Consider the following 14,979-nt stretch of genomic DNA (forward strand, 5'->3'; position numbering starts at 1 on the left):
GAGCTAAAAAGGGGGAAGAAGCACGTGCTGAAGCGGAGGGGGAGGCGGAGGGGGATGTCACGTGTGCACTCCCGTGAACGCAGGGAAGGAATTTCGCTTGCAGAGGTTAGACGGGTAAATGGAGCGAGAGCCACTCTTTGCAGCGGCGCTCGCCTCCTGAAATCATGAGTTCGCGGCACTGAAATATGTTTATCTTGGCTATTAAAGGACCCATTTGAAAAATTCTTGCGGCCAGAATGCTCCTCCCCTCCCCCCCCCCACCAGACGGCGCTTCGCAACTTCTAGCCTATAAAAGAAATATTCTATGTGGCCTGGTGAAGGGCCCATTAAAATTAATTAAGAGGACCCAACCCTCTTAATCCCCCCACCCCCACAACATTCACTAAAATATAGAGTTTGTATTTTGTCTTATATATACAGCTTCGGACCATTTATACATCTTTATACAGTTTTACTGTATCATTCGAAATAAAGATCTGTTTCCAGATCAGCTTAAGCTGAACTCGCTTCTTAATTGACCCAGCAGTAGAAACATCGTCACTAACCGCCATAACACTATGTAACGGCACAGAGACACATAAACTCAATGTATTAGAAACCACAAGTGTTTAGAGCTTCTTTCAAGAAGTGAAAATTTAAAATACGGATAAAAGTATGGCCACATAGACCACTAATTGCAAATGCAACACAGGTTTACGCTTTCTTCCACCCTTCATTTGCAGCACTTTTTCAATCCCCAGGCTTACTTGTACAAGAAAGGGGGTTAACCAAGAGACCCGATTTTTATTAATCATATGGTAAGAAGCCAACAAACAAATAGACCAAGGCTAACAACCGGGAGATTACTCATATATCTTTATCGAACTAAAGAAATGGTAAATTAACGGAAATGAAAGTGGATAAGAAATCAACTTGCCGTAGGTGGCCAATGGTCGCATGTGTTCGCATGACATGTGCAATGCTCTACCGTTCCCCACCGGAACTCAGGATTACACAGAACTCACCCACCCTAAATGCAAAATTATTAGGCTTTGAGAATCGCTAAAAGATAGTGGGAATATGACCACACAAACTCACGTCACTGACTTGTCTTACCAACTTAAAGAAGAAATGATAACCGAATGAAGGGATATTTAGAATGCGCAGTAAAGTAACATAAGAAACTAATCACCTGCTGAATTTTGGCAATTCATTAGGCGCAAGACATCGAACATAGGCGCGTTTCTTGTAGATGATATTTTCAGTTGGCACGAGAGAGACATTGCTGATGTATTCATGCGTGTTTTTACTTGTGATGACGCAATTGCTCCTATGTTCAAGAAATTCTAAGAACTACCTCTTATTAATGACCCGAAAATCGCAAACGCTGGCGTTTTTCATTTATTACTAAATCTGAGTGAACAGAATTCTTTCGGCCCAGTTAACCTGCCTTGTGCTTTTTCTAAAGAGATACGCAGAGTAGTCATCAAAATTTCTCAGTTATTGCTGACGCATCGCTTTCCAGAGGTACCACACCCGGTGACTGGAAACTCCCGAAAATGAACTAATATTCTAAAAAATAAAGAAGGGTTTAAGATTGGGCTTGTTCGTAAAACATGCTTTATTGTTCGATTAACAGCGCAAGGATACGTACCAGACGGGACAGGAGAGAGAACAGAGGACTGACTTCCAACAGTGTTTTTTTTTTCAGAAAGCATCGCTAAGATAAGCCGTATAGAAACACAGCAGCCAGGCACAAAACGCAGCGAGAAAAAACGAAAATTCAATGTTGTGGTATTATTGGGTGGACAGCTGGGATAGTTTCGGTATCTGGCAGATAGCGCCGTCACGTTTTTGGTGGGCAAAGGAAAACAAAAACATTTTCCATGTTTGCTCTATTTTTTGACCTACGAATAATACGTACAGAATCGCGCACAATGTGAAAACGGTCCCGCAGCATTGTTATAATCTGTGCCCCGGATAACTTAGGCAACATGTGCAATATGACCGTCCCAGCATCTGTGCTCAAACGAACGTGCCTTATCAAGCACCAAAATAAATTTATAGACGTCGCAAATGGCGCAGTATATTAAATTTCCCGGTCCTGTATATTACATCGGACAGGCAGGCCGATGTTTAAAGAAAAGGCTAAAGGAACACATGTGCAATGTAGACCGCACGAAATAGGGATGTTTCTGCTCACTGCAGCACATATGGATGCAGTCCAACATTCACAGAATGTAATATCATCTCCAAACGCAAAGGTCGTGTCACGTCCGAGATACTAGAAGCGGGAAAAATGTTTTGTCGCTCTTACTAACAAGGAGATGAAATACCTCGAGGCATCGCTACTTTTGGGTTTCGTCCTTTCCCTGCGTTTTGCACATGGCAGTTGTGCTTATGCGTGACCATATACAGGGTGTCCCAGCTACTTACGCCAAGCTTTTGTGAAAACCTACGCGTTCTTCAGAACAGAAATCGCGTAAATGTTGTTAGCGTTTATCTAAACTTACAGTACCATTTTCTGTCGTGTTTCTTTGAGTAAATAGCCGAGATAGAATAATTAACTTCTTAAATGCCGCTTGGAACGTTCAGGCGTCAATAGGAAAGTTGTGGAGCTTCACAAATATTGTCGAACCCAGGTACTTCCAACGAGATAGACTCAGCGTGGTCGTATTTATTCGGGAAAAACAAAAGCCTGCGAAGTTTAAATATATCACGTGACAGCGGGCTCTGTGCGCCCGAATGCGCCGCGATTACAGCGCTCTCATGAGTGATTTGTAAAAACATCGCCTGCGACGCGCCTTTCCTTCACTTACCAGAAAGGGCTTCAACATTTTCTCGGTTCGGATATTACCGGCAGCGGCTGTCGACGGCGCTCCGAAAAAGCACTTCGTCAGCAGCTTCTCGCGCCTGTCGCCGAAGAACGCACCGTCATCATCCATTTATTCCGATATGACGTGAAGAGCACTTTCTTTTTCCAGCGTTCAAGTCGATGCGGAATAGAAAAAAATACGCACAAAACAAGCATCATACATCTGGAACCTGTTCGAGAGAGAGTATCATTTGTTACAATGCCGCTTTTCTTGCAAGCTGTGTCAGCGGCTAGATCCATGTGAGCTCGACTGTCTATAACTGTCGTGCTGCGCAACCGTTGCGAAGAATTTGTTTGCAGTGCCTAAAGCATGCCGTACTCAAGGGAGCAGAAGGCGAACATAGTCTTAGCCTTGGCAGCAGCACGGGGCGACAAGAGGAAGGCTGCCAGGGTATACGGAAATTGGCAATGTGGAGGAAGACCTAGCGCGAACACAATTATGAGCAGTTACTTGACGCTGAAACAGGTAGCTTCAAGAAGACGCGGCACAGAAAGGGGACCATCAGTGAAGAGGCTGAAGGAGACATTTTAGCTTTCATGTGTGCAAAACCTCATTCCAGTGTGCGTGATGTGAGCGGTGAGGTCAGCATTTCAAAGTCTTCAGTGTCAAGAGTTCTTAGGAAGGTTGAAATGCATCCGTATAACCCCCAACTGCATCAGAAGCTGCAAGAAAAACCATGTTTAATGGCGGCTTGATTTCTCAAATTGGATCCTTGTGAGCAGTGACTAAATACCGGATTTTGTTGACAAGGTGCTCCGGACAGATGAGGCAGCCTTCTCCAGAAATTATCAAGTCAATATCCATAATGCGCATTACTGGAGCGATACGAACCCGCATTGAGTGGCGCAGACCGGACACCTGTACCAATGGTCATTCAGTGTGTGGTGCGCTATCTTTGACGGAAGAATAATTGGCCCCGTTTTTTCACCACATGCTCACTGCTCAGCGGTACGTGAACGACATCTCAGAAGGCCCAGTTGAAGATTTTCGCTGTGATCTTCCTCTTGCATTTTTAGAGCGAACTTGGTATCAACACGACGGTGCACCAGCTCACAGCAGCAGCCTTGCCCGAGCCTGGCTTGACGAAGCCTTCAAACGCCAGTGGGTCGGGCGCATGGACCAGTGGAATGGCCTGCAAGGTCACCGGACTTGACACCTCTTGACTTATTCTTGTGGGGACACGTGAAAGACCGAGTGCACCGCTAACCTACAACTATACAAGAAGCGCTAAAGGCAGAGATTGCTGAGGCCTGCAGCTAGATACAGTCTTGCGTCATCAAATAAGCTACATCGGACGTGCTGAAAGGTACCAATACTGCATTATGGGAGAGGGCGACTTGTTTGAACACATTCTTCAGACAGACATCGCAGCGAATAAATCTCTACAACCGTTACCCATGAAAAGAGCCATCTGTGTGAAACTTTTGTACGACGTGGAAAAGGCACGTAAGTTATATGAAATTACCAATTCTCTACCGACAAGGAATGGACAGGAAACTAAAAAGCAGCTTTCCGTGTCAGTTTACAATTCTTCCTTTTCTGAAAAGCAGCGTAATTTACACGAAGTTATCAAGCTTGTTATAATGCTTGTTCGCTTGTTGGGGTCTTGCTCCCATATTCGAACTCATGAGCTTGTCATTTTTCCTCCGCATTTATTCTGCTAGCGTGAGAGTGAAATTATCGCCGCAGAAACGGGAGCCGCGCTGTACTTCAACTGCCACCCGAACGCACTGGCGTTTATCTCAGAACCAAGCACAATGTGAAGCTCTGTCATGGGCAGCATGAAAGGCGCGAAGCGAGTGATGTTTTTTACAAAGCACGATTGAGAGCGCTGTAATCGTGGCGCGTTCGGGCACACAGAGCGCGCTGTCACGTGCTATTTTCTAAACATCGCGGGCTTTCGTTTTTCTCGAATAAATGGCTATGCTAAGTCTATCTCGTTGGAAGTGCCGGGGTTGGGCAATATTTGTGGAGCTCCACAACTTCCCTATTGACGCCTCAACGTTTCAAGCCACATTAAAAAAATTAATTAATTTATCTCGGCTAATTACTCAAAAGAAGACGAGCAAGAAAATGGTACTGTAAGTTTAGATAAGCGCTAACACCATCCACACGATTTCTGTTCTGAAGAACGCATAGGTTTTTCCAAAATCTTTGTCCAAGTTAGCTAGGACACCCTGTATATAGCGATGCTTTCTCAAAAGAAAATAAACTGTTGGAGGTAACAGTTCTGTTCTCTCCCCTGTCCCCTCTGGTGTGCTAGTGCTGATAGGCATACTTTAAAGCATATTCAAACAAGTCGACGGACAACTAGCTTTAAGCTACCGTCAGCTAGCCTTGACTTGTGCGTGCCGCAAGTCCCTGGAGCACATAATTCATAAGCAGATTTCTCTTCTTAGGCTCCCCGTCAGTTCTCTCCCCAGATCAGCAGAGCTTTAGATGTGGTTTCTCTACTGCGAAACAACTTGCCGAAATCACTCATGACTTTGCCTTACTGACGAATAAGCGGTCCCACGCAGAAGCATTTTTTAAAGTCTCGCATAGGCATACGAAAAAATATATCATCCTCAGCTGGCCCCGAAGCTATGTCAAGCATTAAGGATGCACAACTTAGTCATTCGATCAAAACCTTCAGAATAAGTTAGATTGTAATATAGATCGAGTGATTGAATAGTGAAAAACCTGGCAGATGTAGGTAAATTATAAAAAAAATGTGGTGTAATGACTCTAAGGAATAACAGCCCACTTTTGCATGCTTATAAAGGAAATCATAATGTAATACATCGCGTTTATGAGTTTAAAAATTTAGGTCTGCTTATAGCCAATAACATTTATTATTATAAACGTTTCGAGGCTATTTCTAATAATTCAATGTCCAAATTTGACCATTCAGAAAGGTATCTTCGAGATGCATTTAACAACACAAAATTTGGCGCGTACAAATCTCTTGCACTGCTAATTTTACACTACGCGAATGTGATGCGGCACTTGTTTACCTAGGTAACCTTCACAAATTTGAGGAGTCCAAAGTAAGGCTATCAGATTTAGTTTCAATACTTATGGTGCAACATCTTCTACACACCTACTTACACGAGCTGCCTTGAAACGAATATCCGGAAATAATAACATCTCTCATTTTAAATTTGTTAAACATTTTTAAAAGGAATTTAAGCCGCCAACTATCACATTATATGTTGATATTGACACGTGTACTTAACTTCATCGAGCGACCACGTTTCGCCGCCTAACAAATGGTATCGCACAGTGCAGGACGCGCCTGCATGTAAAAGAAGTTTCTGGAATGTTATCGATGGTTCCGTCCGCTCTCTTTCACCGCAACTTGTGTAATCTGATTGCATCTATGCGCGACGCGAATAGTGTAGAACTTTGTGGAAGACACGCGGGTCCCAGAGGTTAATCTGGAACATTCGACGACCGATCTATAAAAGCCGACGCGCTTGACCCGCTGATCAGATTTTCGACGATCGCCGACCGTGTTCGCCGCTATCATTGTGCTATAAGTGCAGCCTGTTTTTGTGGGCACAGGTTCGCCCAATAAAAGTTGGTTTTGTCTTTCACAGTATTGATACTGTGTTCTTCAACGTCACAACCACGTGACAATATACTTGATATTTCAATCTGCTCTTGATATGCCACTAGACGTCGATATCCCTTTTCACTAGTTTCGTTTTAGAGTAGAAACAATGTTTTTATAGACTTCAACCCGTGAACATTAACGGATCAGAATTAGCTTAACCTATGAGCAGCCACGGAACACAACACAAATATTTGACGTTCTACTTGAGAAGGGACTGTGTTGGTACTGTTTTTGTGATATTTCGTGACTCTTGTGTTATTTTGTTTTTGTAATTTTCCTACAATTTTTGGGGGCGCCTTAACAATTATGTGGTTGTTGATATACTACAGTGACATTCAATTAACGGCTTCGTGTATTTTTCTGGTTTGAGTGATATTGTGATGTATTTCCTGTTTACTTTACCTCTCTACAAGAACCTCTATCCTTGCAGTATTGTAAATATTATTAATATTATTAGTGCTAATAGTACCGTAGGTAATTTAGACGGGGAGATTGCTGCCAACCGCGCCACATGCACTTAAGAAGCACAGAAGATTGCATTCTTGTACAAGTTACACCTTAAAACAGGCAGGGAAATTGAATGCGTCACTTTACCTGGTGAACTTAGATGCCGAGGAGCACGTACGTTCCTTCAAGCACCGCACATATACCGCCGACACTTACCCCAATAGTCACGTTCGAGTGCTCTCCGTACTTCTTGTCATAAAATTCGTCCGGCACAGTCCGGTTTTGGGGAATGAGGATAGATTCGCCACGTAGCAATATCTGAAACTTGACGTACGTAGTCATCCAGATGCCCATCGCGGTCGCGATGGCAAAGAACAGTGCCTGGCCGAATATAGGAAGCACCATTTTGGCCCGTAGTTATTCAAGTGAAGTCTTGAAACACCCTGTGAAGATAAAGTAGCACCTTTGAAATGTATAGTTCTAAGTAGATAGCGTCTCGTTTCAAGCAGTCCTAATTGGATAGTGTGAATGCGACAGAGCGTATTCCTGTGATACACTGCGTTGGAACATTTTCCTGATGATGAGCGCGGGGTCGCCCGTTTTCATATCGTTTGCTTCTCTTTAGTTGCGTGCTAGCTCTAGTGCTGCGCTGGCTCGCCAATTCATGAAATTTGTTTTTGCGCTGTTTTACTGCCCAGCATCGTTCACCCTTCACACATGAGCCTGGTAGCCGGTGGTGCAAAAGGGCTACCACAAGATGCGTAAACTATGTAGCTACTTAATGACCTCAAACTCGTGGACACAAGGAGTAGCTTCGAGAAGTTGGAGTTTTCACGAACATTTCTCGGATAACTGATGAGAGATAAAATCGGGAATTCAGCGACACCAAAGCATCTGCTTTTATTGGAGACTGTCATAACAGAAACTGAAGACGCGTGACGAGGACGACACCTGTTGCCATTAGATATGAGTATTCGTCAACGTCTAACCTAGGCGGTCTACCATTTAATCAAAATACTCGTTGAAATGATATTCGAGGAGACGCTAGATGACCTACTCGATCATGTGGCTTCAGGTTCCACGAGTTATGGCGAGAAAGTCTTCACCACGATATTGTGTGTGCGCCTAAGACTTTCAAAAAGCCGAATAGCTATTCATTGCCTGCTAAAAAGCTGATGAGCAGCCGGAAGTTGAGCAATATCACGGATCAGCTGCCTCAGTGGCATCTGATGAAATTAGATGCGAGCCATAAGGAGGAGCAACGTTTCTATGTGAAATTGTCGACAAGTATGCGCAAAAATGATCCGCTAAGCACTGTACAAACATAATGCTATTTCGTCGCTCTTGTATCCGGAGGTGCCCCATCATTAATTAATGATGTAAAGACACAAAAGAAGTTTACAAGGGAGCAGATAGAAACCTGAATTAACGAATTCAATACAGCAGCGTCATGACGCAAGACGACCTTGCGAAGTCTGGTGCATCTGAAATCTGTTTCATCGCCGTCAAATATTTGCCGACTTTGGGACCTTCAGGAGAAAGTATAGATACAGTTACGAGAGGCCTTGAATACATTTGGAACAGGTCGCATGATTTAACTGAGCACCCTGCTGTTTAATTTGATTGAGTCTTTCCGCGAGGGTCCCAAGCAAGCAAAGACATTGGTGTACCAGAACTCTCGATGATAGATACCACCATAGGACAGCGTATTGCAGATTATCCTACTCTAGAATAAAGTGCGGCAACTGCGTTAGTTCTAACTGTAGCTCGAATGAAAGCGGTAAGAAGTATGGACGTTGCGGTAAAAACAGACATGCCATGATATATTTGTCGCAGCAAATCTTGTCCCCAGCGACGGTTCTAAAGAACACCGTGGAGTCGAAAGTGGCTGTAATTATCATTCATATAATTGTTGTGAAAGTGCACAAAGGCGCGTTCAAGCAGATGAACATGAATCCAGGCATCATGAAGGATGATCGGGGCAGTATGGTTGCTGTCGCGAAATTGCACACCGACGTCTCCACTTGTACGCTTGTTACACGAAGAAAGCATTATATGGCCGAGCAGCCTGCATTGCTATGCTGAATTGATTTCTGGTGTTTTACGTGCCAAAATCATGGCGTGGTTGAGCCCCGCCTTAGTGGGGGACTCCGGTTTATTTTTACCACCACGGGAGCTGTAACGTGCCCGCATTGTGCAGGACACCGGCGTCCTTGCATTTCACCCCCATCGAAATGCGGCCGCCGGGGCCGGGATTTATTTCCGCGACGTGGTGCTTAGCAGCGCAACATCATAGCCGCTAAGCCACCACGGCGGGTTCAGTGCACTACTCTTTAGCCGAGCATCCCGATTCAGGATGTTGTCCTGCCATCTAGCCAATTGGTCAACAATGGGCACGAACAGTGCACGTCAAGCTATTTCAAGAGGTGCAACCGACTCTCATGTACCGTACGCAACGACACAGGCAAGCCATTTGAATGGCCGGTGATCTGCGTGCAGCAGATTTAAACGTGTTGGTAAAACCCTTTGAGGAACACTACACGGACACGATCAGGAAGCACCCACGATTGAGACAGCACAAGATCTGGCTTCCAATGCAACATGAACGAAAAACTGAAAAAGAACAGGAAAATGTTGCTAGCGAGAAGATAAACAGAACCAAATGTGGGCTGAGCAACGTCATTGTTTGCATCGAATCGGCTTCCAAGGACATGATAAACGCCAAGAAATGCAAGCACCATAACGATAACAGTCAAACTAACCGAAATTACTAAGATGCACTTTCCTGGAGAAATTTGCAAGTACAGCGGAACGGGCTTTGCTTGTTACGAACTAAAGTCCGCAATGAACTGGCTATGAAGAGTTGTATTGTGCCGGGCAATATAATTATTCGCGTGTTTAGCCCACTGCAAAAGGAAGACCCGTTGCACAGATTCCTGCCACAAAAAAATGTTAGACATGAGCGGCTTGGCGTGTGGTCTGCATGAACAGTGACCATATCACCTTTTTCGAGTACGTCCCCTGCTCTCAAGACAGACATGTCATTGGCTCACATGACAGCCTCAAATAGAATCTAATCATACAGGAGATCGTAATGTATGTTGTAGAGCACATGAGTGAGAGAGAAGGAGATGTTATTCCAGCAGCGGAGCTCAAAATCAACTGAACTGTCATTTCTTCGATTACCAGCCAATTAAACTCCCACGCCACTCGTGGTATCGCCTGACCTCGTCTTCCTTCCTTGGGCGATCGCGTTGATGCCGCTGGCGTTACAATGTCATAAAGAGGAACTTACAGCTATCTAGAACACCTCCAATTAACGTGAAATGGAGAGTACACGAACAAATACTTAACTAGCGGTGCTTGAGTGTAGAACACAGACTCCCGTAAATATAGCCTCTCGAAAATACGTGCATGCTTAAGGGAAAACAAGGCCTTGCCTCAATGACTGAACTCCGCACATAAAAAGTCGCAGTTTCGCTGGAAGGGCGAAGCAGCGATTATGACATAAAATTAGTAGACATCTGTAGGAAGTATATATAGTAATATTATCAGCCGTATAAACCCGTAAACATTCGCTTACTAACTAAATTTCCAACCATGATGCCGCGCGCGCACAGGTAAAACATAAACACATGTATCTCGATGAGCACGGACACTCGCTGTCAAAACGCTGGCGTGAGTAGAGTGGCAGCAGCAGCGAACGAATTGGCCTTTGTGCTGCCTGTTGCTTCGTGGCGAACAAAGCGGCGAGAGCACAGCTACTCCGACGCTCATCCCAGATTGCCTTCAACATAGGGCCCGCGCTGCCACGCTCAGCCGCCGCCAGAGTAGAACCTGCGACCCCCCCAATCCCCATCCCGATGCCTTGAAGGTGGTGGAGGACAGCACGTTTACTTCCCGCCTTCCTCCCCCGCACGCTATCCCTGGCACCTACAGCATACGATAGGCGGCACGGTATGATCGCACTGTGACATTAGGCGGCACATCACGGTGACGCCGCCACCGAAGACGACCGAAAAAATGCGCCTAGAGTGCCCATATAATTTCTATCCCCATAATATAATTTTTTCGTGCCCTTCTAGCCATTGTTGGTCCCCGCTGAATTTTTCAGTTTATTTACCGCACAACCGGCATCAAAGCAAAACAGAGGGAATAAGAACCAGCGCTAACAACAACTGATTTTATTGAGAATAACTTATGGAAAACAATCAGTGTGGGCACGGCACGAACCGCCGAAGTTCGAAGCAAGTGTGTTCGAAAAGGGAAATGCAGGACACTGACATGTCCCTCAAGGCGACGCTTTAAGATTGTTGGGTTTCACGTCGTACTGGTGATTAAAGCTGACCACAAGAGGTTCTTTCTCGTGCACATAAATATTAATACGGGAGCCCTATTCGACCCCCTTGAATACGGCTGCCACACGCGGCAATACAACCCGTGATCGTATTTTCAGCAGCAGAACACCGAAATCACTTCCTCCCCACGGCGGGAGCTTGTTTCATTTAGCTTCGCTCACTCGGCCTATGTTTTCACAGATGTCAAGAAGGGTGTTCACTGATATTTGGCACTCGTAGCAGAATTCAAAAACGGACAGACTCATGGAGATGTAACGCAGATATTGAAATATGTGCGAAATGAAGCTCTCGCGACGTGTGTAATCGAAAGGTAGAGATCTGGGTATTTAATTCCGGCACCTTTGGCAAAACCGGCGCGCGCCCGTGCTACGCAATGTGGCACACGCGGAAATCCCCTCAAAGAGCTAGCTCACTATGGCCCCAAAGTAGCACACGTGTCACTGTGGTCTGAAGGTTAGAGCAACGGGATGCGGTACTAGGGGACCGCGGTTCGAACCTACCATCGGGCGCTTAAAGCAATTTTTAATTCGAGAGCATTACATGCCCCATCACACGAATATTCATCGGCGTCGGCGTGACCGAAATATAGCACCGAAAATGGTACGCGTCGCGAAGCCTGAGAACACGTGAAAAATGCTCGAATTGACGCCAGATTTCTCAGGGAGGTGTTCTGTAAAGAGAGTAAACCAACGGCTGTGAAAACAAAACCTCCTACATTTCGGGCTCGATGGCAGCGGATCCCTCGCCTCCACGGTGCGCGAGGAGCACGCTTCCCCGCCACCACGGCGGCTCTACAGTCCTGATTCGCTGAAGGTGTGCACAGTGAGTTCGTCAGTGGGTTCGTGACGGTGCAGACCACAGGAGGAGGTGGCGCCACGTCACGGGTGCGTAAGAATGCACGCGTTCATGACGTTCCGAGGTCTACAAACGGTACAACGTTTTCACATTCTCACAGGTCAGCAGTCTTAAGTGCCATTTGCCGATTTCTTTTCTTTATGAACTATTCAACGAGGGAGACACAGCACCCAGCCAGCAACAGCACCGTGCAGCCACGGTCAGCAAAGTTCGGGAGGGTTGAAAAAAACGATTCGCATAAATATACAGGAGGATGTCCGCTAGACGACAGCGTTGTGCGTGATGGATTGTGCTACTAGGATGATAAGCTTGACATCAGGACTGGAACATTTTGTCAAGGCAGGCTGTCTGTCTGCTTGGACGAGCACTCTTCATGAAGTTATGAAACATCTGCGATGTTGAAGTGAGACGGCATTTTAGTTCAACAACGTGCCGCTCCTCTCGTGTTCTGAACAGGATACCGAGCAGCATTATTCCTGCCTCGTGATTCAGAAATACGCTATCGCAATTCCGTCTGCATGTCGGAATAAAAGAAACGTTAGGATTAAGATGGCCGCTTTTGTATTTCTCTGCTAAATTTTTCTTCAGGAAGCAAATTGTTTTCGTGATCTCCGTTCTTAAATTACACGCTCACTCTTGAAATTATATAGCGCGCCGAAACAACTGCTCGGCGTTTCTTGCTAATCGAAACGACTGCATTAGAGGCTGCGCAAAAATTGTAGGAACGATCATTTAATTGCACTATTAGTGCCATGAAGAAAGCTTGCTTGCTTAGGCAAGTTTTTTTTTATTCATAACATTGCGCTTATAGAAAATGTGCCTCCATCCTCCACATTTTAGCCAGCCAATTCTGATAGCTACAACCGTCGCTGCCATGTATTTACTTCTTTTCCGCAAACTCCCTGAATTAATTCTTAAAGTGCTACAGGCGGTATAAAAATATTGTGTAGTGAGAATTATTTTACCTTCCCCATGGGCGAGAGATTAAGTAATGATATATTTCATTTGCATGATGGCGCGAATATCTCTAGCGCATGTGAGCCTGGTTGGGCGTAGGGGCGGGAGACTAATAGCAGTACTATGTTTTTGAGCGAATAAAGGACTTACTACACTGCATACATTTTACAAGGTATATTTACCGAAGTGTTCGCAGTGCTGATCAGCTGTAACGCCTTATGTTGCCACGACTCGGCGTCATCCGTCACAGCTAGAACGTTTTGCGCAAACGTTGAGAGGTGGCAACAAAGTTGATATTTTCTTAGTGACAGCGTTGCAGAGAACGCTAATTGCGCATTGTCTGTCCTTGAAATATGCAGGTAGTCCCCGCAAACGAAGTAATAAACTAAACACACTGTAATATGGCACACGCGTACGAAATCTAAGGCGGGAAGAAACTGTGCTTTAGGTGCGAAATACATTGGAGCCTCTATTTGCGATACACTAAACATAGAAGAATAAAATGTTTGCTCGATTTCCTGATGCCTTATTTGGCGGGCACTTTGCCAAAAAAGCAGAGCCTGTTCTTGCGCAACCAAATGTTAACTTTAAGGCCACTTAATGACAGATTTCACAGTGGGCCTGGCACGTTGAGCCTTTCTTTAAAATAAGGAATTGTTGGCACGCACGAGCAACTACGAAGACAATGCATAATGTATAGGCCACTGGTCTTCAAGCCTTTCCAAGGATTTCAGTTCGTTTCCTCCACGTCACCATGATATTGATCTTAAATAAATTGATTCTCGTTCTGATAATGGAATGTAGTAATAGGACTTTTAAAGTGCAGCACACAAAAATTGCCTGTAATAGGAACGACTAGGGCAGATATGGTAGGTGATTATCTCGGAGATATGGGATGGCAGAATTCACTTTTAGAAGCTGGGCTACAATACCAATTACGTTTTCTTTCTTTCGCCTGCAAATACCACTGCAAAATAATACAGACAGAATCTCCGCGACAGAAATTTCTCCAAATAATCAAGATTTAAAGCACAATATCTGGCCTGTAGTTATACGAACTGCGCGCACAGCATTTCACATGCAAACCGAGAAGGCATCACTGTGTGAGTGTTTCACATAGTGCAAAGTTTCAACAGTAACAGGCGGTTCAAAAATAGCCGACACTCACATATGCCTGAAACTGCTCTTGAGGAAAGTTGTGGAGAAATGTCTTCAAGCTGCTTTTATGTACGTTCTGCGACGTACGTCATTATTATTAACATCGCTGCTGACATGTCCTGGATGATAACAAGTGTTTAAATACCACAAGTGAAGCAGCAGCACTAAAGCAGCGAAGCATGGAGCTTATTTACTTGCTTTTTGGTTGTCATCACTTTTTTTATTGTGATTTTTTTCTTGGAAATACCAGGGTATGCAGTGCCGACAGCTGCAGACAAACTAACTGGAAAATTTCTGAGACACCTTGTGACTTATTGTGATCGTAGTCGTCATCCCGGCAATTTAGCTCATATTTTTCGTTGATCTTTTACGTCGAGCGTACAGGATCGTTGACTTTTATACACGAAACGACACCGGCTGACGCACTTGATGTTGTCGGATGACGGCAGGAAAAGGTGTAGTTTTCCGAAACTTCAACCTAGCGTTAAATGATAGAAGACGTCAAGAGGTTACAGTCCGTTTCGAGGAAATCGAGTGATGACCATGACAGAAAAATGGTGTAGAGACAATGACAGCGTTTTATAGCCACGAAAAAAAAAACGTGTCAGAAATAACTGTAAACCAACAGCAGCAAACTTTTAGATCACGTAAAAATATTTCTAGCTCAAGGCTGGGTGAATGACGTGAACGAGTACATACAAACAGACGCAGTTGAAGGTGAAGAATGATGGCGAGTGAAAACTACGGGCTG

General features: G+C 44.8%; 1 protein-coding gene across 2 annotated transcripts in view; it reads right to left on the bottom strand.

Annotated features, from left to right (window-relative positions):
* LOC142587455 (epoxide hydrolase 4-like) overlaps window positions 1-14,368 on the bottom strand; it is a 47,604-nt gene extending 33,236 nt beyond the window's left edge. Inside the window, exons 1-2 of one of the 2 annotated variants that reach the window (XM_075698491.1) lie at window positions 14,239-14,368; window positions 7,117-7,343 (exon numbers count right to left, since the gene is read on the bottom strand). In XM_075698491.1, the coding sequence (XP_075554606.1) occupies window positions 7,117-7,305 (189 nt within the window). In that variant the 5' untranslated portion in view covers window positions 7,306-7,343; window positions 14,239-14,368. Of the gene's footprint in view, window positions 1-7,116; window positions 7,344-11,973; window positions 11,998-14,238 lie in introns of those variants that run through there. The other variant, XM_075698492.1, reaches the window with a different exon arrangement.
* Between the last annotated feature and the right edge of the window lie 611 nt (window positions 14,369-14,979).

This window comes from Dermacentor variabilis, chromosome 7 (assembly GCF_050947875.1).
Source record: "Dermacentor variabilis isolate Ectoservices chromosome 7, ASM5094787v1, whole genome shotgun sequence".
NCBI lineage: Eukaryota > Metazoa > Arthropoda > Arachnida > Ixodida > Ixodidae > Dermacentor > Dermacentor variabilis.